This window comes from Pipistrellus kuhlii, unplaced genomic scaffold, assembly GCF_014108245.1.
Source record: "Pipistrellus kuhlii isolate mPipKuh1 unplaced genomic scaffold, mPipKuh1.p scaffold_m20_p_1, whole genome shotgun sequence".
NCBI classification, from domain to species: domain Eukaryota; kingdom Metazoa; phylum Chordata; class Mammalia; order Chiroptera; family Vespertilionidae; genus Pipistrellus; species Pipistrellus kuhlii.
In genome coordinates, this window is record NW_023425404.1 from 8,116,185 (window position 1) to 8,143,801 (window position 27,617).

At 36.4% G+C, this 27,617-nt stretch overlaps 1 protein-coding gene across 19 annotated transcripts in view; it reads right to left on the bottom strand.

Moving 5' to 3' along the window:
• NRXN3 (neurexin 3) overlaps positions 1 to 27,617 on the bottom strand; it is a 1,462,974-nt gene that overhangs the window by 348,186 nt on the left and 1,087,171 nt on the right. For all 19 annotated transcript variants that reach the window (XR_006740652.1, XR_006740674.1, XR_004986670.2 and 16 more), the window contains one exon: positions 5,095 to 5,276. Coding sequence is in view for 15 of the 19 variants with exons in the window: in XM_036430072.2 (XP_036285965.1) it covers positions 5,095 to 5,276 (182 nt within the window). In the remaining 4 variants the exon portion in view is untranslated. The remainder of the gene's footprint in view (positions 1 to 5,094; positions 5,277 to 27,617) is intronic.

Below are 27,617 nucleotides of genomic sequence, written 5' to 3' on the forward strand. Positions count from 1 at the left end.
ACACTGTGGAGAGGAGAAGTTGTGTCTGTTGGTCACCTTTGTGGTTCTCCTGTCCTTTCTCTATTTACTAGCCTCAGAAATACCAACATTCCTCTGTATTCTTCTACAGAAACCCCCAAATCCAGCTCCTGAATCAAACCCAGTATGCCCTTGGTCACATGGAGAGCTGAATCTAAGACACCAGCCACCTTAGTGCATGGAAGAGGAAAGCCACAGGTGGTTATAGTTCCCTATAAATACTCCCCACAGAAACTGCCCAATGACACTGCCAGGCCAACTATTTATAGATGCAACAGATGGGACAAACAGACCATTTATCATTTTCAGCTCTGCTCCCCTTATTCTATAGGAGTCTCTTCAAATGCTATAAATTATGGGAAAACAATATTATGCCAAACAAACTTAATAAATTTCTGATTTCCTTGAATATGACCTTGAGAGGATACTACTATCCATTTTTGGGGGGATTTCAGTTTTGGAAGGAGAACATTTTGCCATTATGAAAGGGTGATCAGCATCCTTGGTGTCCTCCTACCTTGCTTTATGTAAGTATCTACATTGAAATTCCAAAAGGAAACCATTGGGGAAAGTTAGATGTTCTGATCAAACAAATCAGGTGTACTGACCCATAAATTGTCACTGCTCTGAAAGGCTCATAATTTTAAATGTGAATCCAAGAGTATTTACTGTAAATTACACACAGGGGAAAATAAATTAATAGGATTTCATTTTTACACTCTGCATTAACTATATAAAAGAGAGCTAATGGTGTTCAGTTCTCCTCAACCTTCTCTTTTGTAAGTGGTGAAGGGAGGATGTTGAGAGATTCATGGCAGTGATTGCAGACTCTTCCTGGTAATCCTTTCTCTGGTCATATTCAGCTTTTTCCCTATTGAATGAATGAAAGTGAGTGTAACATGACACATCCCATAGAGCCTGGATGGGAGTCGGTGGGCGGATGTTACTTGCAAGTAATAGCAGCTGCTCTCCAAATATTGACCTGATTAGCTTCTCAATAATAGATTTCAATGCAGAAAACTTATATGTGAAGTACAAATATTTTAAAATCCCTCTGCTTTAAGGCACCCTCCTCCCTCCCACATAATTTCATTTCATGCACACATATTTCAACAAATATCATTGTGCCTTTGCTAAATATATTTTATCAGTAATTTCATTAATATTATTGCTGACACAGAAAATAGTACATCAAGGAAATCTGAACCAAAATCGAAGAAATGTAAACTAATTTGAAATGAACCATCTCTTGGCCTTCTCAAATTATTTGATCTCTTGGCCTTCTCGAGTCTTTTAACCAGTTAACTGTCACTGGTCCAAAATGAAAACCATCCCCACATGCCATGATATTTTTAATTTAATTGCATTTATAGACACTTATGGCATAAAAAGGGTTAAACAAACAAACCTCAAATCCTGTGAGAGCTGGAGACCTTAGTCTGGTGTGAGAAGGATCATAGAATAATACTGAATACTTTAATTAACCAGTAAATGGGTGTGGATTTCAGGATAACAAAGGAAAAGAAAGAAGTTCAAGTGTGAAAGGGAAGATGGTGTGTACAGAGCAAGTATGATAGATAGCCAACTTACATCTATTCGAAAAGCCCCATTTCTGCACAGGTGGCAGACATGGCTAGTGGAAGCCATAATCCTACCTGCTGGATGGGCCAGCTGTCCTCACCGACCTTTGTAAACTTGAAATGAGAGAGAGAGGCACTAAGAGCTGCTATGTAAGGGAAAGCCCATTTGCCATTTCTATTTGGAGGGCTCTAGGGCAGCTCTAGAGCTTTCAGGAATGGGAGCTCAGCTCAAGGTCAGACTCCCTATCAGCCCTGGAACAGCATTTTCTCTTTCTCCAAATGAGTTAACTTGGGGTAACCAGGGCTTATTCCAATGCCACTGTTACTGCTGCTCAAAGCACTTCAGGAATTCCTTGCAATATTTTGTTTTTGAGCAAATTAGTGGCTTTACTATTAATCACAGATCACACCAAAGTACTCCTAGTTATTTCCACACCTAAGACCCACACTAGAAAAATGAACTTTGCCCACATGTGCCCCTCCTGCTGAGAACATCTTCAGGCAGTCTGTCCTCTCCCCCAGGCCCACCTTCTCTTCTCTCCTGTCCTTGGGATGTGCCCTGCTTTCATCTCCTCTTCATGCCCACTATCACTTTTACTCTCCCCACCACTGGGTTTCTATTGTCCTAGGCAAACTGTAAGGGAGGATTATACCATTCATCTCCTTCCCAACCCTTTCTGCTTTCATTAATGGCCATTATTTTTTCCCCCTTTTGGAGTAATTTTCTTCAGTGCAAGCAAACAAACTATATTCAATAATAAATCAACATTTTACAGATTGTAAAAGTCATATGAAAGTATCTTGTTATGTATTTATGGCTTCACTTTCTTTATGCATCTATATAAATGTCCAACACAAGACCCTAGTTTTATAATCAAATCTTTTGATCTACTTGGATTCCTTGCCCCACCCACTCTGGACCCAGTATCTATCACAGGTTCTTCACATCTTCATGAGGAAGTTTGCAGTCTGAGGCAGAGTTTACCGAAGTAGTGTATGCCTACAGCCTATTTTTTATAGGTGACTTTTCATTGGAATATAGTCATGCACAATTTTTAATCTCTGTAGACACCAGAGATAACCCATTAGGAAATTTAATAAAAATGTTTAAACTCAAGTATTAGACCAATGAAGCTGCCCCTTGCTCAAGATGGTCACCAATATTGCTGGTTCATTCTAGAACAAAGTGATTTCTCCACATCATGGGGTTTCTTTTCCTTTTCTCTAAATGTATCAGATGATATCCTTTTCTATCCCAAGCTCTGAAGCACAATCTGTTTGAATGTTCTAGAATGGCAACATCATTGGAACAAGTCCATAGTACCCAAGAGGGTACTATACATTTTGAAGTACAATTTCTTGTAGTTTTGCTTGTAAAATGTTAAAATGGAATGTATGCTTCCTCCTGGAAGTTCCCCAAATCCTCACATCCATTTTTATAAAAGCAGTGCCCATTTCAAGTCAACTTTCAAATAAGAAAACATTTCTCTTAAAAGTGAGGATACTCTACAAAAACACATGGGAGAAATGGATAAACTGGTAGCCCATTATCTCTTTCAAAAAAGATGCTCATGGTTGTGCCAAATCATATTTTTCTTACTAAGTCACACTGAATGAGAAAGGAAGATAAATCACCAGGAAAATGCAAGTGAGCTGATAATAATCGCCTAGTTATAGCTGCCATGAAAGTCATTAAGTTATACATAGCATAAATCTCACCGAGTTTTGTAAATTACGGTGGTTCTTATAGGCCAAATAAAGATAAACCCTCCTAACCATAGCTGCCTCTCTCTGTGCTCTTTAGCATGGCTGTTTAACATGCTTTAGGTCAGGCTCATAGTATCATATGGTTCCTGAAGCATCTAGGAAGGATTCAAGTTCCACAGCTCAATTCAAGACCCTTCTTGCACATTTTGAATATATATATATATATATATATATATCACCTGCTTCACATACATCTTCCACTGGGGATTAAGCCTGCAACCTGGGCATGTGCCCTGACTAGGAATTGAATCATGACTTTTTGGTTCATTAGTTGATGCTCAACCACTGAGCCATGCTAAATAGGCAAGATCACCATTTCTAACGGGCCCCTCCCTGGACTCCTATTTAGGGTCTTGCCCTGTTCTGGCTCAAAGAAACCAAACAGACTTCCAGCTCAAGCTTTAGCCGTCAAGATGCTCCTATTTCTAAGGATGTTGGAAGAGCTGGGGCGGAAATGAGCCCTGCCCCCAGGGATGAGCTTGATGCTGTGGTATCAGCCAGGCAGCTACCTCTATTGGGAAACCAACAGTGAAACCCCACCCTTCTATTTCCCCAGAGAACCAGTACATTAGCAAAGTTTTCATGCAAAGAGCCCCAGAAAATGTTTCTTTTCCTTCTTTTCGGAGGTTGGTGCTAATCCCCAGTTGATCTTTCCTCTTAACTGCTACCCCTCCCCCCGCTATTTAAACTGGATTCTTATTGCTCCAAATTAAATCCATTCTTTCTAGCCTTGTCACTGCTAACTAATGAGAACAATTCCTCTCTGTGCTCTTGGTGGCTGCACTCAGGGTACTTATGGATGAGAATCATATCCTCCGTTAGCCTACTTTCTTAACTGCAGTCTGCACAGGTGATAAAATGGGTTAATTGTTGCTATAAAAATATTTTCTACCCTCATAACGAAGTAATTTTTCCTCCAAATCATTTTAATTTCTTAAAATTGTACTGTGTTCTTAATGATCTGCAATGACTGAGGATGCAGTCTTATTGTGCTTATGTACACAAGCAAAATGTTGACTCTACTATACATGTGAATACACCGATTCTTGGTTGGTGCGCTGTTTTCTTTCGGCTCCACTCATTCTGGCCTCAGTTTTTATCACACACCAAAAGAAAGTTTTTTACAGCCTAGAGCAGGGTCACCAAAGTACAGTCAGCTGCCTGTCTTAATAAATACAATTTGTGTTGGAGAAGTCACATACACTTTTAAAAAATATTGTGCCTACAGCTGCTTTGACATTACATGGCTATATGACCTCCAAAGGCCAAAATATTTACTAGCTGGTTCTTTATTAATAAATAAACAAACAAACAAACAAACAAACTTTGCAACTTTGATGGCCCTCCACCCTATGAGATTATAACATTCAAATTGACTTTGACTTTGCTACTTATACCAGGTTAAGATGAACTACACCAGGTAAAAAATCTCTTCTTTTTACACCTGAGCCATCTGCTGAAAGTTTCCTGAGATGCCAAACCACACAGGGAGGGAGTCAAAATGGGAATAGTTTTAAAATATTTATCCCTGGGGCCATCATGGTTCACATCTGAAGAGGAGAATGAGACTAAACACAGAGACCATCCTTTAAGATACCCACACCTACCGAGACAATTTTTATAAGCACATGTCCCTTCGCTGTGTCTAGAATTTCTACTGCATCTATCTGGCTCCCCATCTCAGCCCACCAGGAGGAAAACAAAATTCAGATGAAGGCCCAGCACTCACGATATGAAGCTGGAGGAAGTCTCCGAGGCCGGGAGCGCTGTCAATGCGAACCAGGATGCCGTCCTTCACGGTGGTACTGAAGCCCACTGCCAGGCGGTCCGAGCGCGTGCTGGGCCTGTCGTTGGCCGGCCAGGTGTAGAGGATGAGGCCTCCGCTCTTCCCAAATATGTAGGTTGCACCAGCTGCAAGAGCAAGTAGAGGAGAAGCCATCAGGGCAACCAATCCAATCGCGTGTTGCCACGTGTGGGCACACTGTTGAGCCTCCGTAGACAGCTGTGGAGGGGACATGCCACCACATGCCAGGATTTGGTGCCTGGGAGGGGTGACATCCAAAGTCTCCAAGGGTGGGCTGTCACCTTGAATTAAAGATGCAGGCCAAACAAATTAATATCAGATCAGATGTCAGGGAGCAACTTTCTGAACATCTTCAGTTCCTGCTGAGGAAGGCAATTGACACGCTGTGTCTGAGATCTTGGGGACATGTGACAACCAACTTTTCCATCCTCCTCAAGAGCAGGATTAATTTCCCATCTCTGCCAGGACAGACACCAGACAGAAAATGAGTGCCCCCATCTCTTAGCAATCTGGGTATCTAGTCAGTGGGGCTGAAAGCCATTCCAGAGATACCTCAGGAAACTGAGAAAAACCCATAGGGTCCAAAGCCATCATTCCTTTCATGCCTCTACCATCCACAGAGAGGAAAGCCACCATCTCAGGAAACCAACTACATGACTAAAAGAGTTTGCCGATCTCACTGTACTGTTGCTATTTAAAAGATGATAAAAATTAATTCCAGAGGCCTCTGAAAAATTAACTTTAGTATTTTCCCCTATAAGTGGTGTTTATCTGCTATGCTAAAACAGTTTTCACCTCCTTTTTCAAAAGGAGATATAGGAGACAAAAAACAAATCTCAGTATAATGACAAGTGGTATTGTCAATAGTGACTAGCGGGTTTATCAATGTATTTACTATTGTTTACTATTATTACCTGTGTTTTACTATTGCTAGTTACAAACCCAAGGGTTTGTAAGAAGATATTAATTTAAACATACTTAGAAAGCAAGCAGAAAAGAAAATAAAGCATTTAAATTTGGTAGTCAGAATAGACTACATGATTGCAATTTCTATGCTTGTGTATATGTTACCCACAACAGACACTTCCATATGTCACTTATCTCCAAGTTCAAAGACCATTTGGCACCAGATTTGTCCCACTGAGCACGGTCCAATCCTTGAAACTATTTTAAAGCAACATTAGTCAAGCACAGATATCTTTAGCAGTCACTAAAAATCTTAAGCACTGGTCCACATTGAGTTTACAGAGAATATTGGGTTAAATGATGTTGTTTGAAGAAGAAATTAGTTATGCAGCTCATTTTGAAATAATAAAGTAAACTGCTATGAGGCTAGAAATAGGAGAATATGCCATGTATCATCATTTGTTAAGCTCTAAGCCACATTATATTCTGAGGCATATAAAATCTAATTTATTCTTTCTCAAAGATCACTATACTGGTTGCTCCAATACGCTCAGTTTATATATTACACGTAACACAACATCATTTTCTTTTTACAAATTTCTCAATCTTTAGCATACAGGTCTGTAAAGCCCTTCAGGGCCTCTGGAGAATTTGGGACTGTGATATGGAAAGTTTATGGTTAATTCCATATGCAAAACAATGTTTGCTCCTATCCATCCACAAACTCATTCAAAGCTTCTTAAAATTAGAAATATGTGTATAGTTTTTACCCTTGGTATCTTTCCATCTGTGCAGGATTTAAATAGTTCCCTTCTGTGGATGATTACAAATATCATCACTGCTACCTTTACTCTTTATTTTAAAAACTGAAGGTTATTCAGTTATCAATATATAGAATTACCAAAAATACAAATCAGCCTGTGGCAATTTATAAAACCATATCCTATTCTATCCTAAATATATATTGGATTCTGCTACACAGATAAATCCATACTGTATCAGGAAATAATTTTGTCACTATGAAAAGAGCTAGTCAAAAAACTAACAGTAATAGGTACACATGTTGCTTTACAGTTTGCAAATCCTTTTCAAATTCAGGAACTGGATCTTCCCAACTGTTTTATAGGCAATCTCATATGTTAACACTGTTTGGAAACACAGACTCAAATATCTGACTTAATTAAGTGGAACCTCCTTTAAGTCTCCATCTTAACCTTCCTGCCTCTGAAAGTTTATCTTTATCATATGCCAATCACAAAAAAGAAAAAAACAAACAAACAAAAAAAAAACAAACTATCCCAATGATGTAACCTTGACTGGACTTCATCCTTTTCATATATTCTCCTAAGGCTAAAATGGAACAAAAACAAATCCATAGCCCCCATATCTGGCATGTTTCCAAAAAGTAGTCTGGTCTTCTTACTAAACAAATAACTTTACAAATCTTCTATTCTGCTTACATTACTCTCCCACTGCACTGTTCCAGAATTCTTGATATAAAAAGAAAGAGAACTTTAAAAGAGAACTATATAACCCCTTATATTTAGTGGTTAGGAGGTCGCCAGGGCTTCAATTTTTAAATAAGCAAAGAATAAAACCTCACAATGACAATATTAGGCTAATCAGATATAAGATGTTTTGAAATTATTTTATTTGCTTCTGTTATTCTGAATTTAAGATTTTACTATGTTAGATAATTCTAACTTTGCAAGTAAAAGGGGTGTGAAAGTTAAAAAATCCTTAGCATATGACTTATTTTGCTCTGTAGAAATAAACATTAAAATTTGTATTCTTGGTACTGAATTTGCTAGTAAGGGTGATAAAGTCCAATGCTGGCTTGAGAGGAAGTTAATAGTTGCATAGCTTGTTATATTTTTTCTCCTCAGTTAGCTTTGCTATCTTGAATGGTCTTTAAATATAAATGCTACTTTTCATTTAATTTTAATATGCAATGCCTATAGTCCCAGGGGGACCATGGAATTATTTTGGTTTCTATTTCCAAATTAAAAAGTTAATTTTGTTATTTTTAAATGTAGGTTGCATATCAACTTTTGGAAAACATTGCAGGAACTGTGAGAACTGTCCTTAATCCATTAAATATTTTTGTTTCTAAGCCATGCAGTACCACATCACAGGTTTTCTCCCCTGAGCCAAGTAGTTCTGGTTGCTGGTTTCTTCTGTGCTTATATGCCAGTGTTAAAATCATACTACATATATTAATAATCTCAACCATGTAAATTTCCTGCTTGCTAGCAAAAAGTGATCAATTCAGTTGAAGAAAAATTACTATGGTTGCATTTGGCCATTTAACATTGCAGGATTTTCAAGTTTGAAGGCACCTGAGGTTGCTTTTCTGAATTCCAACCAACACTTTTTCATAAATGAAATCTCCACACTGTCACCATTAACCAAGATAAAATATATACACTCCATCTTCAAACAGTAAACAAGTATGACATGTTATTTAACACACAGCTTCTTTTGTCTCAAAAGGACCAAAAGAATACTTTGACTTATAGCTTTTATAATTGGCTAGCTATTTACTGGGATAGAGCTGATGGTGGTTTTGATAGAGTGGATGGGAAGATGTATTTAAATTTTGGTGTGTGTTCTGTGTTTGGGGCGAAATGGAAGAAAAGGGAAGAACAGACTCCAGTGCAAACATGGAAGAGTCTGGGGAGTGGTTTCATGTATTTACACAATAAGCTGATTAAGTACATGATCTATTATTTCTCAAGAAAAATGAAAAAAAAATGTTTTCCAGTTCACGCATTTTGCCAATAAATAGCTCTTAAATTTGTGGTGTATATTACTGCTTGTTTTACTAGAGTTGCATTTAATTGATGATAGCAACTCAACTTTTTCTTATTCCTTATTGGATAATTCTGTTTTTGTTGTTTTGACTTATAACCCTCTTTACCCTCTCATTATGACATTGCTTCTATATCTATTACCATATATAAATATCATATTGCCTATTGGGTATATTAATAATAGGAATAGAATCAGGGTCCTCTTTAAGATTTATATTAGATATAAAATAATCTATAATAATCTATATATGTATGTGTATAAAAAATGAAGAAAGTTAGGAAATATAGTAGACTATCTGAAATTTATTTATTATTTCCCATACCAAACATTTACAGATAAAATGGCTTCAGAGAAGCATGTAAATATAATGGCGTTCTACTTATGTGTTTTGTTTTTGTTTGTTTGTTTGTTTTTAAACTTAAAGCATATCAGCTCTCTCTGAAATAGTTTTCAGGTGGAGTGAAAATGAAACAAGTTGAAAGCATCTCCAAGGGGAAGCCTTAGGGTGTGAAATTCAAAAAGAACTAGAACATTTACTAGTGGGCAGTGTCACAGGTAGAATAATAAATTAAGTAATAACCTAAGTATCTCTTACTGTGCACACCACCTGGCAGAGAAGCTAGGATAAGAACAAGGTGTCCAACTGCTACTCCAGTGCTATCTGAACATCGCCTAAGAACTTAGAATAAAATCTCATGACACTAAGTAAATGTCTGTCTTCCTTTATCATTTCAGGTTCTTATTCCTTATTTCCATTTTATTAAGCTTTCATTGACCTTATGCCTTTTGTGTTCTTTATTTTAAATTGATAAATTCTTTTGAAAAATAAGTGATCTATCAATGACAAAATTTATTATGTTGGTAAGTAGTTATTGCTATTAAAACTATATTTTCATTATATCAATTACTATGTAGCTAATAAAACCAAAATGGAAAGACTATCAAACTCACAAATACCTTTTCTAACAAATGGAGGCATAAAGCTCAAGGATCTCATAATAGCTAATATCCTAAAGAATATAGTTCCTTGATTTATAATATTTATTGTGTTATGTGCCTTCCACGCACACACATGCAGAACCCCTTGATAGTACTGGGCTGATTATAATAGGAGGGCCTTATTCTGTCATAGCATTGAATGGTTTTTAAATTTCTTCCTTTGGGAGTATCCTCATTGGATATCTTTTTCCCCAATGCCATTGACATATTAAAGGCAACATTGTTATTGTTTTAGTAAAATATAAATAAAGAAATAAATAAATTAATAAATAAATAAATAAGGCTTGAAGAGATTAAACAACAATGTGACTGCCCTCTTCTCCCCTCAGCAGGCTGTCTTGCTGGCCCTGGAGATGAAGTTTTTCTAAAGGAATCCCTGGAGACCAAGAGCTCACAAGGAGTGGGGAGGGGTGAATAACAGATGGAAAAAATGTGAACAACAAAACCTTTGTATTACAGAGGGAGCCACTAGAGAGTACTAGGTAGGTGATAAGTGATACACATTTTACAAACAGCCCTGCTGTGCATGTATTGAATGGATGTTTTATTGTGATCTATTTTGCCTACTCTGAATTTAAAAGAAAAATAAACACCAAAACTGATGATAAGGTAGCCATATATAAAGCAGAACAGAAGGGACTGAACATTAAGAAAGAGATCGCATCAGTTTTAAAGAACAGCCTTTATCACTGGCAAAGAAATTATCAGATTTACTGCTCAGGTAATGGAGAAACTGACAACATTGCCTAAGAGTTAAGTGGATCACCAGGGTGAGCCTAGCCCCATTTCTTAAACCGGGGTTGGTCAGGGTATGGACTCCCTCAACCTGGAGCGATTTCTTCTTCTCTCTGGAGGAAAGCATAACTGAAAACAAAAGGCACTAAGACAGAATAACAACAAAACAGAGACAGCATTTCAGAGCATATCCCAATAGTCTAGAAGAAATATTTGAACTCAAAGACTTCCCAACAGAATCAGTATTGCTTCAGCTCAGTATAAAATCTGCTTGGTAATACTGAAATCAATGAAACCATTGAGAACACAGAATAAAACCATTATGTATTTTTCCAATGTCAAAGTTTCCATAGGAGCTGGAGGGGGTGGTATACAACCAATCATATTCTGTCTATTAACCCAGTTTCTTATATGAGTAAAAATAAAAGGCCATCATTATTTAATTCTGGTTATAAATATCATTAAAAACATTCTTCTTGGATAATTATATGTCATGTGCAAACCCTGTTCTTGCTAATTTGCTTGGTAGGATTGTTTGATGGGAATGTGATGGATTTTCTAGAGAGTCTGAGAGGAACTAAATAATTGTGCTATTTCCAAATCTGATATCAACTATTCAGACCACTCATTGCTGGGATTGCTTATATACACAGGTACTACAGCAAAGCATCAGTAAAATAAAATCACACACAGATTTTGGGAACATTCAAGAGTACTGAGCAACACAGACATCATGACCCTTTCTGAGTCTAAGAGGTAATGATATTTTCAGAAATATATCTCAGTAGAAAACACTTTAAAGAGTTATTTTCACTCATCAAATTCAGGATTCTTCCACTAATAAAAAAGATAATTAGTGATAAAGAATAAGATGCTATCTACATTGAAGTTGATCTAAATATAAAGCTTGAAGGGACACACTTAAATTCCCCTTTGCTTACGATAATTATCATAAGCTCATTGTTTTTCTTTGGGAGCAATTATGTATTTCACAAGCCTTTGGTAACAGTAAACAATACTTATTATAATACTAATGTTAATTCTAATATTAACACTCATACTTGCTATATTGATGGATAATTTATTATACTAGGATATTCAAAAGTGGGTTTATAGTTGTCCATACGGAAAAAGACAAGTAACACAAATAACTAATATAATAACTAATACATATTTGTTTTATTTGTCTTTTTTGTAAACCAACTTTTGCCCATCCCTGAATATTAATTATATGGTAAAGTATGTGATATAACGTTTGAAATTCCTATATAACTTTCACTTTAGCTATTGTTGCTGTATTAGTTTGTTAGGACAAGGTGCAATAGGCTAGGTGGCTTAAAAAGCAGAATTTATTTCCTCTCAATTTTGGAGGCTAGAATTCTGAGATCAAGGTATCAGCAAGCATTGTTTCCTCTAAAGCCTCTCTGCTTGGCTTGCAAATATCTGTCTTCTCCCTGTGCCCTGATATGGTCTACCCACTTTACCCATATGTACCCTCATTTTCTCTTTTCATAAGTTTACCAGTCATATTGGATTAGAGCAAATCATAATGATCTCATTTTAACATAATTGCCTAATTGGAGATGCTATTTCCAAATACAGTTGCATCTTGAGGTACTGGGGTTTATGATGACAATATATGAATTTGGGGAGACACAATCCCAATTTTAAAGATGAGAAAAGCTATAGAATGACTTGCTCAAGATCTCATGGCATCAGAAAATTAATCCAGCTCTGTCTAACTCAATGATGTATATTATTTTTATTATGCCAAGTTGTATCCCTAAAAGGCTTACCTTTTACCTCGACCTATATATCTGTGTGGGAGTGGAGGTAATGATGGAGAGAGGAAAGACAGAAACAAGATGAAAAGTCTGTTATTACACATGGAAATTGTAGAGTACAGACTTATCTTTATTTTATTTAAATGACAGTGGTTTAATGTGAGGTTGGTTTCTATAAAATATATGAATCAAAGTCAGACAATGGTGGCTTCTGATTAATTTACACCCCTTCATAAAACTCTAAATTCTAAAGGATGGGGTCTGATGACATTTATTTCAGAAATCATCTGAAATAAATTTAATTTTTAAATAAATAAAACTTAATTTCATTTATATATCCAACCTAGTTCATTACAGAGAAAAACAAAGTAAGTTCTAGGAAGTTGCACAATATTCAGGTTTAAGAACATAAATATTGTTTGATTGTCAAACAAAATGAAAATCCGAAGCCCTTCTTACTATGAGCTCCTGTAGGATAGGGCTATTTAATTTTCTCTCTATCAACACTATGAATGCTCAGGAAATAAGTGGTGTTAAGTTAATCAATAAGACTTGGCTCACTTACATTTTCATATATTCACACTGTCATTCAAGCACCTGCCCATTAATCCATTTCAGCTTTCTGTCATTCCATCTCAATGTGGAAATAGTTTATAAGTACCCATTTATTAGTGTTCACAGCATCTCCTATGACGGAGTAGAACACAGCTTCCAGTTTATAAAAGAAATATAACCACAAGAACTACTAAATAAATTTACTTTGGTGAATTTTTGATAGGTTCAGATAATGAATTCACACCCACTTTTAATCAAATTGTTTTATGTTACCCTTCCCTTTTTAAATCACATTATACATTCTCCCTTCTTCTTCTTCTTCTTCTTCTTCTTCTTCTTCTTCTTCTTCTCTCTCTCTCTCTCTCTCTCTCTCTCTCTCTCTCTCTCTCTCTCTCTCTCTCTCTCTCAATGCATATAATGTTCTATTTTATGGACATTAACTAAGTGCAAAGACCATATATTCATTGGTCCATATAAATGAATAAAAATAAAAATGATCATTGTATAATTACTAATCAGTCTTTACTTTCAAAGACCATATATTCATTGGTCCATATAAATGAATAAAAATAAAAATGATCATTGTATAATTACTAATCAGTCTTTTCTTTAGCATTTATTTTAAACTCAGTTCTCCCATCTCATGGGACACAGTTAGAATAAAAGGAAGGTTCAAAACATATTCATCTGCCTATTTTTATTCGAAAGGTTTGAAATACTTTCTCTAATAAGAGCAATCAAGGAATTTCTAAGTACTGAATATTCTCTGAAAAAGAGAAACAGTTGAAGAATAGTTGCTTATTTTTGTTACTTTGATTTAAATGCCTGATATCTATACATACAGACTTCACACTTTTAAGGGGCCAAGATCTATAAGCAGATGACTTTGGTATATTTGTGAGTCTAATTCATTCAACACTACTTTCATAAAATAGTGGACTAATATTTTGAAGGGAAATGACTCTTGCTTCTATGACACACATATTAGGCAAAAGAGAGAAACTTCAACTATTGTGGCACATTCTCTTATTATATAGCAATCACTTATCTTTATTGTGCCTCAGTTTCCACATGATTAAGAAGGTTTAATAACTCTCTTAACCATTTCAAAGAGTTGAAGTAAGGATCAAAGAACTATTATGTACACGACAGAAAATTCTAGAAATTGTTTAGTATTTCCATTTTATGGTGATCACCCCAAAGAGAAGAAACTCTCCAAAGCTTTGGTACTTGCAGGATACCTTTATTATTCTACTAGTGGCCCGGTGCATGAGATTTGTGCACATTAAAAGGGAATTAATTAAAGGAAATATTTTAATGTTGCTATTTGCCCTTTCTCTTATAATAGAAGTGTTGGAGATGAAAGAAAATTAGTAAAATATGTATGAAAGTCTCCCTCCTGTCAGAGTCTGAGGCATACCACAGGACCTAGAGTCAAGTCTCGACCCACCACCCACATGTGCTTTGAAAACACAGAGGACCCAGATTAGCCAGCTCCACCCACATTGGGTGATACCCAGACATGGCTGGCCCCATCCCCATCAAGCCCCACGTGGCAAGGGGTGTAGCCTGAGGTCTTTGTCCTATCCAGGTGCCATGCAGCCTCAGGTCCCTGCTGTTCAGTCATGATGTTACAGCATCCTAGCTAATTTGAATATTCCCCCATTATATAGATGGATATGCCTTGCATATCCTTAATGTTTGCTTAAAAATCAAGCTTCTTACAATGGAAATAACTATTTTCTCCCATCCCAATAATGTGACTTGAATGAAAATTGCCAACCCCTTAACATATTTTTTCTATACATACAGATGTATGTTTCTCTGCTTAATATATATAACATTTTCATTCTTCAATTAAAATAAATCTCTAGGAGCATTAGGCCAAATTGTTTTTGTTCTTCTTAAAGCAAAGATAGTCTATAGCCAAGAGTCACATAAGAGACCCAAATGGATCAAAGTCAACTCTTGGTGGTCAAAGATATTTTTCATTGTTCATTTAACAAAACTTTACCCCTCAGCTCTTATCAATGAACAAAGTTATCTTTGCATTATTATATAATATTTTGGTAATTAGTTTACAGTTTACTTTTAAAAACTTATTTCCTCTGAATGCATAAGCACCTCCTAATTTTCTAAATATTTTATCATCTTCAAAGGCCCAGTTTATAGCTTCCATTTTTCTTCCTGTATTATTTTTAACAAGATAATTGTCCTTTGCTAATGTTTAACGATTCTCATCCCAGGTTCCTAATTAAATGTATTTCAAACACATCCTCCATATCAGGCTCTCTGTCTTCCCTCCCTCAGCACCTCCCCAACCCTTGAACATATGTCTATTCCTCAGGTCCTGATGATAACAGCAATTTCATATATATATATATATATATATATATATATATATATATATATATAATGATTTTAGAAAGGAATGAAAAGAAAGAGAGAAAAAAAAAATCATTAATGATGAGAGAGAATCATTGATTAGTTGCCTTCTGCATGCCCCCTATAGGAGATCAAACTTGCAACTTAGGCATGTGCCCTGACCTGGAATCAAATCATGACCTCCTGATTCCTAGGTGGACACTCAACCACTGGGCCAATGTGGCCAGGCAGCAATTTCTTATTTATTCTCCAGGACTTTATGGGAGGTGACTGTATTATCTCTGATTAAGAAACGGCCCTCTAATCAATGGGTCCTGGAGGGAGGCCATTCTACACTGGGCCTTACTCTTTTGTTCAAAAACCATGCTGCAAGGCTATGAAAACTAATTTCCCAGGCCCTCTTTTACCTCTAATATGATAACTTTAGCAATGATTCACCAGTATAGATATGACATTCTGCAAATAAATAGCAGTCACTTCCATTAAAGCTTGAGGATTTGTTATGATGGATATATTCAGAGACACCAGTCTCCTTTTAGAAAACGCAATTTTAGGGGGAGAAAATACAAGATAATTGGTCTTTAGCTCTTGCAGTAAACTTAGATAGCACCTGCCACATTTAAATTAATACAGTGCTTCTCTCTGTTAGATTAGGCCTTCTGATTAAGTCAATCATGTGGAAAGATTCAGACATTGCCCATGTGCACTCAGATTAGACGATGTATTTTATGATGTGGGTATTTCTTTTAATAATGTGATACTTGTCCATCTACTAAGTAAAGGAAATTGAAATTTCTTTATTCAGCCAAATATCCTGTGCTTATCTCTCAGCCTCAGCTTTTACCTCACATTGTGTTACATAGGTGGTAGGTTTATTGGGTGCTGGAAGATTCTCCAAAGCAATGACTTAACATTTGAAGCCTCCATGTGAACACTGGGTCTGCTTCCAGAGATCACATACACATCACTCTTGAGGATTTAATCCTTGTTCTTTTGTCCCTGTTTCCTCTGGCTCTGGCTGCCACGGTGCTGATCAGGAAACTCAGAGAACAGTTTTGCTCCTTTTAATCTCTCTTAAACCAGCAGCAAGCATGACAATCAGACTCACATGGCTGGAACAGCAGAATGTGAAATGCCCAGGGTCACATTTCAATGGGCCCTCCCATTTCCTGGAGAATACCTGGATAAGAAGGAGTAAAGAGGTTCCTACCAGGGGATAGTTTAGACTCAAAAGCTCTACTGCATTGATGTGTTTGGGGACCTAAAGGCAGCACTGGAATGACTTCTTCATTAGAAAGGGGATGTTTCTCCTTAGAGGCGGTGCTCTTATTGTCACAACAAATAAAGATCCAATTTCCCTATTTTACCCTGTTAACTGAGTCCCTTAATAGGTTTCCAAAGTTTACTTTAAAGTGAGGATTCTTGCTAATCATAAACTTGGGGGAGAAGCCCACAAACAACAGGGGCATAAAGTTATCTTGTGTTTATTATGTGGAAATCACAGTCATAGATCATGCCATTATTTTCAAAAAATATTCCTATTTCACATTCAAGGATGACAAAACAGACCCAGGACCCATGTTGTGCTGGATCTGTTGCCCAGTAGGAATTAGAGTTTCTATGGACATGATTAGATTTTCTAAGTTCCTGGAAGCCATGGTAATGTCATGTGCTTTTGTGTGTCCCCATGATGGCCGAGTCCTATGCTGAACACATCAAATCCTTTGGCATAGAACTAGAACGAGAATTTGAGAGCCATTATCTGATCTCATTGTATGTAGATGCAAATATTGAGGCCAAAGAAGTTATAAAATTTGGCCAAGGTCACACAATGAGTGGTAGAGCCAAATTAGAACTCTCTTGACTCCAACCTAGAGTCCATTCTATACTATTTATTGCCATCTCTAAAGTATGACCTTAAAAATGTATTTCTTGATTAATAAAAAGCTTTAATTCATATGTTTACACTCTGTCACTTAAGGTAGCTGTTTCTGTAGTAAGAGTCTCTTGAAACAAGTTTAAAGTATGTAGAGAGAGTGGCAGGAGGGAGAATGGCGAAGTTCACATATCCTACATTCTATCATCAGTATTTTATCTGCATATATATGCTTTATCTCTTATACAATAATCTGAAGCCTTATATTTGAATATAAAAATAAAAAATCAGCCCTCAGTGGATAGAGTGTCGTACTGTAGAATGAAAGGTCTCAGGTTCGATTCCAGTCGAGGACATGTACCTTGGTTGCAGACACAAACCCAGTAGGAGGTGTGCAGGAGGTAGCTGACCAATGTTTCTCTCTCATTGATGTTTCTAATTATCTCTCTCCCTTCATCTCTGTAAAAAAAATCCATAAAATATGTTATTTAAAAATCAGATATAAAGGAATCCTCTTTTGATGTATTATTCTTAGTCCATGAGGAAGTGAGACAAAAAGAGGTGAAAATATCTGCAAAAGTTACAGACCAATCTCTAGAATGTAAGCTACAGCTAGAATTTCTCTACTCCCTTGTAAATGATCTATTTTGAGCTTTAAGAAATTCTCCCCTGTTCCCTTCCCACATCTTAAGATCTGCAATAGGGGAATAAGCAAACTGAAGTTTTAGCCCACAGATCTGTGCAGTCTCGACAAGTGTAAGGCCAATGACACAGTGCTTCTTGGATCTGATGCCTGACACCTCAGGAGCCAAGAAACGAGAGGAGGTTGGAAGGGCATGCTACAATCTCAGTGGGATCACTTTAAAAGCACCATGCAGCAGAAAAGACAAGTGTAATGACTATTTCATCATCTTCACCAAGAAGTGCCAATTCTTTAGACTCTATGACATTCATGAAAGATGCAAGAGGCAGACATGACAAATGCAGAGCAATTCCCTGCGACAGACACTTTCAGGGAATTTATGCCCCTTCCCCCCAGGATTAAAGGGCCCAGTTATCATCTGTTCTGGGAGAGAATTTATAGCCTCACCAGCAACTCCTTTTACCCTACTCAATAAAGTGCTTATTTTGATATACGGACTGCAATTGTTCAAGAACAACTGTATCCTTGGAAATTCATGTGCAGTGAGCAGTCTTACTGACTCACTTTCCTTCACTTCATACACTTTTGTCATTTTCCTGGTTCTACAATCCAGAGAACTTGGTCACAAGTCTCTAAATCACATATTCATTGTATACACACACACACACACACACACACACACACACACACACACACGGTACTTTTTATCATCTGGGCATAAAAGCCCAAATGCTGTTTGGATTCACAATGAGTCAGATAATTCTTTACTGTATGGTTTTATGCACTGGTAAATATGCAATAAAAAATCTTATTCTGTATTCTATGCCCACAGACAATTTGCACATAGATAGTAAATGCATTAATACATTCACAACTATTTGTATGTTGTTTTTGTTTTGTTGTTGTTTGTTAATCCTCACTGAAGGATATTTTTCCATTGATTTTTAGAGAAAGTGGAAGGGAGAAAGAGAGACTGAGAGAGAGAGACATCAATATGAGAGAGACACATTGATTGGTTGCCTCCCATATGCACCCCAATCTGGGCTGGGGATAGGGACTGCATCCCTGCAACTGGGGTGCATGCTCTACATTGGAATCAAACCCAAGACCCTTCAGTCCATGGGTTGACACTGCATACACTGAGCCATACTGGCTAAGGCACAAATATTTGTTAACTGCCTACTATATACTAGGTACTTTTCTGGGTGCTGGAGAGACAGTGGTGAACAAAAGTAAACCCTTGCCTTAATAGAGGTGATACTCTTACAAAGATAGCAGAGAAAAGACAAACATATAGATTTATAATATAATATGTGGGAGTTTCAAGTGCTAACAAAGCATGATAAGGAATGGTTGTTCATTGGGAGGCCTATTTTGAATGAGAGGGGGCAGGACAGGTCCCTCTGAGGTGATGGCAAATGTGGCTGAGAACAACAGAAAAGACACTACATGCCTTCTAGGGAAAGAGAGTTCAAGGCAGGAGACAGGGACAAAGGATTGAAGTTAAAAAAAATGTATTTTGCTAGTTTGTGATATGGTAGGGAAACCAGTATGGCTGCAGTGGGAGAAAATGACTAAAGAGGCAAATAGAGATCAGATTACATAGGGTCTCATGGAAGTATCTCATGTGAGGAAGATCCTTGACAATTTCTATTCTGAGATGACAGCTTTCTGCCTAGCTCTATGCACAAATTTTAGGAGGAAGGTATGTGGGATGCAGAGAGGCCTAAAACTTCTGTTGTATGAGAAACAATTGAATGGCCTTAGGATATTTCACCAGAAACACTTATAATCTGGGCAGGACAGCCATGGTTAACTGCACAGGCTGTCAACAGAAGGACTATACTTTTACAGAAGCTAGACCCAATCATGATGGGTGATAAAAATTTCATTGTCATATGTGTTCCTGCAGAAGCCAAATAATCACTTTGCAAGATGTCTGCAAGGTTCTATCTAGAAGGTTCCAAAGGAATCTTTCTAACAAAGACTATCAATATATGAAACAGAAATGTTGAATTACTACCACACATTCATCTAAATCAATCCTTTAATTTTTGGGGATTAAAAATAAGTCATTTTCCTTTCTTAGCAAATTGCTGCTACTTCTCGGTTGAGAAAAACCAGTAACCATTTTGAGAAACATAAATATTCTATAAAGCCTACAAATACTTTAACACAGCAGAAACATCCTTAAGGGCTATATCTTCAAGGAAGGATATTTTTGGTCTATAGTCCATCTTTTAGGAAAATTCTAATAAAATTATTCATTTTAAAATATTCATTTTATCACTAAAATAGAAGCCAATCACAGCTCCTTTCTTCTTATCATGAAAATCCCAGAAGTGGTGGGAAGTCATCAGACTAAAAATAGTCCTTCCAAATCCTGGTGGACAGGCAAAACCATTTCCTCCTTTTAATTTTCCACAGTGTGAAAGATTTTCTTTCGTAATGGAACTTAATCCAAAATCAGCAATAATAGTGAGCATTACAGTTCACAGGTAGGGGAAGCCATGACTAACACATTTTTCTTTAAAAGGATCTTCAGAAAGGTCTTCTTTTTCATTGTCTCACTGATTTTTAACAAGAAAAGAAATACTCATACATAAGAGTTCACTCTGAAGAAGCTACTTCTAAAGCATTTTAAAGAAGATAACATATTTACCTAGTATTTTGGTATAAAGAAGGAATAGAGGGAGAGCGGATGAAAAAGAAGAGGGAGAGAGAGAAGGAAGACGACAGGATTGTGGACTTCTTATAAAAATCACAAAGTAATCCCTCTGCTATACTAGTATTCTGCCTAAAATAAACCTGAGTTAATGCCTTTTTATAGGGTGTTTCTGTACTTTTGTGTGGCTAAAGAAGAGCAATAAAAGTAATAAAATGGGTGAATAAATAGAACATCTGTGGAAGAATTTTTAAAAATAGAGCCTCTAGAAAATAAATAAAAAGAATAAATTAATTACTATTTGAGGAGATGAAGCGTTTTCTTGAGATAAGGCTTTCGGGAAAAGACTGTGTACTATGCTTGGTGATAACAGCATAAAAGCGACAGACTGAAATAATTGTAGGTAAACAAGGAAGCTTTATTGACTATAGGGGTTAAAAACCCACCACAACAACAAAAAGTAAAACTGAAATGAGTTCCTAAAGGAGCCCTAGATGTCTTCTACTCAACAAGATGTAAATCTTTGGTATCTTATCCATGACCCTTAGTAATTTTCCCTGTTTTTACCCAAGTAGAATGGAAGTTCAATAAAAGAAGCAAATTGTTTTGCTAATTGCTAAGACCCTAACATTGCAAGGTACATAGTAAACATTATTTAATAATATTGAATCAATAAACAGATCTTTAAGAAGGCCTGTCCCTGAAAATAGAAGCATATGTCAGATTATCTACCACCCCACATTGGCCATCAGTCTCACTTCCATTGGCCTGCTTATGATTAACAAATGGCTTCCAATTTCCTTGGAATTAAGTCAAACTCTTTAAAATGATACAAAAGGCCCTCCATGATCTGAATTTTGTCATCTCCCATTTCACTTACATCACAAATTATTTTCCTCACTAACCTCCAGACACTGGTATTTCTTCTTTTCTTCCAACAGGTAAATGCCATAATGGCTTTTAATATCTTTGGGTTGGCTCTTTCTACCCCAGATATTTACTTGTGTGACTCCTTCTCATCAAGTCACAAGTCAAGGATTACCTATTCAGAGGTCTTTCTTGATCACACACCAAAGATAACAACTCCCACCACCACACACACACACCTTGGCAGTCATTCTCTACCACCATGAGTAATATTTTCTTCACAGCACGTACCACATCTTTTCCTTCTCCTTTGATGAGAAGACAAGTCCAGAGACTAGCAGTGTGTCTTGCTCATTATCATAAACTTAATGATCCAAACAATAGCTGGCCAAAAATAGACACAGAGTAATAGGAGACAAATGAATATACTTTAAAGAGATATGTTCTTAAAAATAAGACTCAATAATTAACCAAAGTCCCTTTAGGTAATCACATATAGCTATCACTGTCAGATATTCATGATACTTTAATTCCTATTAAACCTAGAACATATAAAACAATGCATGTTTTCAGAATTCCTGTGATATGTAGGTATTTATTTTATCCATTTTATCAGGTGTACCAGTTAATAATGCAGATTTTTTCAATAGATAAGAGTTACACATATGTTGATGTATAAGCTACTTTGTTGTATTGACAAGTTTCAAAACTTCATATGTCAAATTTTCTGAAGGTGTTAATATCATAGATATTTTTACTCTTAAAAATTGTGAATTTTGTTCCAAAATAAAACATTTGCGGGAAGTTTTAATTCATTATTTTGAAGAAAAGTGCTGCTGAAACTTAGCAAGTTTTCATATACTTTGGGAAGCTTATGGTGAACATGCTCCATCTCAAGATACTTGTGAATTTTGGTTTAAATGCTTTAAAAATGATGACTTCTATGTAGTAAAAGACAAATAACATCCAGGTCAACTGAAAAAGTTTGAAGACCAACAATTGCAAGCATAATTGGATGGAGATGAATGTCAAATGCAAAAACAACTTGCAGAAAGATTAAACATTACTCAGCAAACAATTTCCAATCATTTACAAGCAATGGGAGGAAGGAAAATGGGTGCAACATCAACTGAACAAAGGACAAATAGAAAATCGAAAAGTCATCAGTAAAATGTTGCTTCAACAGCATGAAAGAAAGTCTTTTTTGCATTGAATTGTGACTGGCAATGAAAAGTGGATTTATTTTGAGAATCCCAAATGCGCAGAATTATGGGTTGATCCAGGTCAACCATCAAAATTGACTGCAAGGCCAAATCACTTAGGAAAGAAGACAATGTTCTGCATTTGGTGGGATCAGGAAGGTGTGGTGTATTATGAGCTTCTAAAACCATGTGAAACTGTTAATACAGATCATTACCAATAACAAACAATCAATTTGAACCATGCTTTGATTGGAAATGACCAGAATGGGGCCAGAAGACACTACAAAGTAATTTTGCTTCATGAAAATGCAGTCACACACTTCAAACCCAGTTAAAGGCACGTTAAAAGATCTTGCCTGGGAAGTATTAACCCACCTGCCATATTCATCAGACATTGCTCCATCAAATGGCCACTTGTTCCTATCTATGGCACATGCACTTTCTGAGAAGCACTTCAATATGTATGAAGAAATGAAAAATTGAGACTCTGAGTGGTTTGCCTCAAAATAAGAAAAGTTCTGTTGGGATGATATCTACAAATTACCTGAAATATGGGGAAAATGTGTAGCTAGCAATGAACATTACTTTGCATAAAGCACTTTTCATGTTTCTCTTGAAATTATTGTGTTTTCTTTGATTACAAAATCTGCATTATTAACTGGTACATCTGATAAAATGAAAATAGTGACTTTTCACTACTTTGCATGTTTTTAGAGATATCCATCAATGTACACAAAATCATATTGAACTTATGGAAGGTAAGAAATAAAACAAACTGAAAGCAGTGGTATGACCATTATTACTTTGGATCCTATAACAGGAGAGTTTTTTTTTTGTTTGTTTGTTTGTTTTGTTTTTTGTTTTGTTTTTGGTGGGTTTTTGTTTGTTTGTTTGTTTGTTTTTGTCAGTATTTTCTTCAACCCACTGAGTGCCAAAAGTGAGTTACTCAAAGGACAAGGGAAAGACAAAACTTTTTGAATATATATTTTTGGGTACAACACTCTCCCCAAAAGGGTAGCAGTAAAATAGTCAAGTTTAATACAATCAACTCTCAGCCCAGTGCTTCACACAGGTATTGTTCAGAGGAGCTGAATATATAAACTCCAAAAGTCTTTTTTCTTTCCTTTACTCTGATATAAATGCAATCTATTGATTCAGGCCCCACCATTTCATGGCATTCACATGCTTTAGTAATGCAGAGGATTTATCTTCATCCCTTCCTCTCAGGGAGCTAGGCTGCTCTTAACACTCATCACGAACAACTTTTTCCTCCTCCTTTTGTTCCTTCTATCTCGAGTAAGAGGAACAAAAAGTACCCTGACAGTCATATAATTGGTAAATAAGATGACTGCTACATAAAACACTCCATTTCTATTTGTGATAATCTTTTTAATTTCTCTAAGACCAAATTTCTAAAGAATAAATTTGCTGGCAATAGATAGGATAAACTAGGGTGAGTAGTGGGTAGTTAATCGAATTGTTTACTAGTACTACATAATGAGGAGTTGATGTTCAGAATTAAAAATAATTAGGAATATTTTAAGAATAATAGATAGTTCATAAATATTCTTGTTCTGTTAGATTATGCATTCAGTACACCATAAAGAAATTCTTCTTTATTAAGCAATTTTAAATGCTTTAGAACATTTCCTTTTGGAAAGTGAGCTTATTGGCTGAAGCAGAAAGGTTTCTAAAGCAGACAAGTGTTTTGGTTCTACCTTTGTTTTGGTTACTGGTTGGACTATAACACTGGTTAATTTCCTTAATCTCTTTAAGGCTACTAACTCACTTGCCAACTTCCACACATTCCACAAAATGCAGTCTAGAATAATCTTTTCTGCTACCTTTTTCTATCCATTCAATTAGCCATTTGGCAATGTTTACTAAGTACCTATTATTTTTCATTTAATTCAGACCTACTAAGGATTATATTTTAAATAGGTCCTTGAAAGTCACTTAAAAAAATAGTTAGCTTTTCAAACACACCAACACTGAATGATTTTTTGCCTTTTTATCCTTCTGGCATATAAGAGGTTCTCAATACTAGTAAATATTGTAAAGAAGTTGAACACATGAGTTTCTTAATTTTCTCATTTTCACAATGAAAGTACATGAACCCTGTGGTTCACCACTGCTCTGACGTCACAGATGGTAAGTGATTTTTTCATCCACTGTAATTGTACCAAAGATAACTTTGACTAGTTGACAAGCCCAGGCTGCAATGAACTCTGAGCAAGCTGGCTCTGAACTCTTTGAAGTGGAAATTATGCACACAATGCCAGCTAACTCACAGATGCTGCTCTTGGCCTCACCTGCTCATTTGTCTTCCCACTGGGAGGGTGGCCATAAGCACTCAGCTTCACTGCAAAATGCAGTTCAGGGATTTGGACTTTTCAGGGCAAATATGCAGATAAGGGGTGCATGAAGCAGCTGGAGGTCCAAGGCACCCCTGCTCATTTAGAATCATCTACCGAAGATAAAATGATGTGGCAAAAGGTAACTGTGTTTACCAGCCACTCAAATCACTGTGCAAAAGAATAAAGAAAAAAATCATTAAGTAGGATTTTGTGTCTTTAAGTTGAAGTTGGGTTACAAAATGTCAAATATCTGCTTTATTTGTGAATAAAATAGAAAAAAATACCAGGGTTTATCCACATTTCTTCTGGGACCTATAATATTTGTTGAGTATCCTTCCCAGTTGCCAACCATGTCCTGGCCCTGATGTGCAGCAGAAAGCTTTATGTGAATAATCAAGGTTATAGCAAAACACAGTGTTTTGCTTTTTCCCCCATAAGCCTAATAGTGAGAGTTTCCACAAATAGCCCAGAGATAGAATGGGTGCCCTGTTCAGGGGAATGATTATCATTATGAGCCCTGGTGGAAGTGCTTTCTTTCTGATCAATCATGTTTACCAACTCCTTAGAAACATTATTTAGAGAATCTTAGCTTAGTTTGTGTCTCCAAATTAAAGCAAATTTTCTGGAGCCTCTGCTTGTGGTACCCAGGGTATAAGTCTATTAAGAAGACAAGAGGTGCCCAGGTGGAGTGGCTCAGTGGCTGAACGTCAACCTATGAACCAGGAGGTCGCCGTCCGATTCCTGGTCAGGGCACATGCCTGGGTTGTGGGCTCAATCCTCAGTGGGAGGCATTTAGGAGGCAGCTAATCAATGATTCCCTCTCACCATCAATGCTTATATATTTCTCCTCCTCTCCCTTTCTTTCTGAAATAAATAAAATTATATTAAAAACAAAAACAAAACTAAGACTGGAGGATTCAACTAAGCAAACAGCACAATGATTAGATCCTCATGAGCATTCTGCATTAATTCTTCTTCTGAGTGTTAGCATTTCTGCTGCTGGCTTTTCCTTGTTCTTAATTGTTTCACAGAGAATTCTTACATGAATGGGAGGGGGGAAAGACACAATAACTGGATTACTTAGTTCCCTTTCTTCCTCATAGTAATGCCCTTGACCACATGCCTTCTATGTCACCAGCCCTAACACTGATTGCATTCACCTAGAATGAGGATAAGAAGACATGAGAAAAGCATAGGAAAGACAATAAACTAAAATAATAACACATAGACTCATAGTGCAGAGGCTGATAAGACATGTGTCCTGGATCTACAGGAGGAGGAGGTCAATTTTTCTTAAACAGAGTCCCTCTCAAGAACTGTTTAACAAGTCATGTTAAGCTTTGCATTGACTCAAAGTTTCTATGTTCCCTTCTTCATTATTTACAGTCTCCATCCTTATGATTTGCTCTAATGTCCTTCTAAGGTTTCCTATTAATCTGGTGATATCCTTTCAGCATTTTATTTGGACAGCTGATTATTTCCCTCATGATTTTTGGAACTAGAGTGGAAAACCAGGCCAAGAACCTATTGTGGAGAGATACATTGCTCTTTGCTAGCTTTTCAAGTGTGGGGTTTCTATAAAAGAGCTTTGCTGTTTGTTCAAAACCCCACAGGATTACCTAGAAGATGATTTTGCTAACAAGGAAATTTTTGAAACCTATAACCCATAACAACATTAATTCAGTGCTGATTACAGTGTTGATTATTTTTGGAACAGAATTGGCCTTGCCACATTGGTCAATTATCACATTTGTTGCATTAACCTAAGCATTTCTTCCACTTCAGTTCATTTTTTTATGCTACTTGATCCTGTAGCAAGGTCACCATAAACTAAATTTGTCTCCTGAATAGCATATGGATTGAGCAACCCATTACCCCAGAGACCAGTACACCTATTAATAAAGAGCTAGAGCCATCTGAACCATCACACCATATGTTACCCAAGTTACTCAATAAATATATTACTGCAAAGACTCATAATTAGCACTCCTACTAATCATGCTACTTTCTTTGAGAAAAACAAAACAAAACAAAACAAAACACCTCTTTGCAAGCATATATTTTAAAAATCAAGTATATATTTTTCTTTTTGTTACAATTAATATTATAATGGATACTAAGAATTTTTAGGCATTTGCTATTCTGTTAAGTTCTAGGGTTATAGAGATTTATAAAATCTGAATGCCACTGCCCTAAAAAAACATCTGCAGGATGCTCAACTCACCAGGAAGACTATTGTAATCTTACAAGTTAAATAAAACAAATGATACCTGGCTGATGGGGTCTTCAGAGACTATAAGCTAGGAAGCTAAACATAGTTTGGGTTTTAATATTCTGAAAATAATACTTAGCTCAATGCAAAGAGAAAAGTGTTTCCTCTCCGGTCCTGGAGCAGTGTCATTGAGATGAAAGTCATCAACTCTGTACCTGCATGACATTGTATTTGGCCATTAGAAGTGAATGACTCCATTTTTCCATTTTTAATGCCCAGGGCAACTAAGTTCATCTATATTAAATTTGTTAAACTATGTATTAAATTATAGATTTTTACTTTCTACTTAAACCCCATAATTAATAATTTGTGAATGGAGTGGTCACATAATTAGTGATAAGTGTAGTTTGTGTAGCAAGTATGATATCACATATACATATCACTCCAT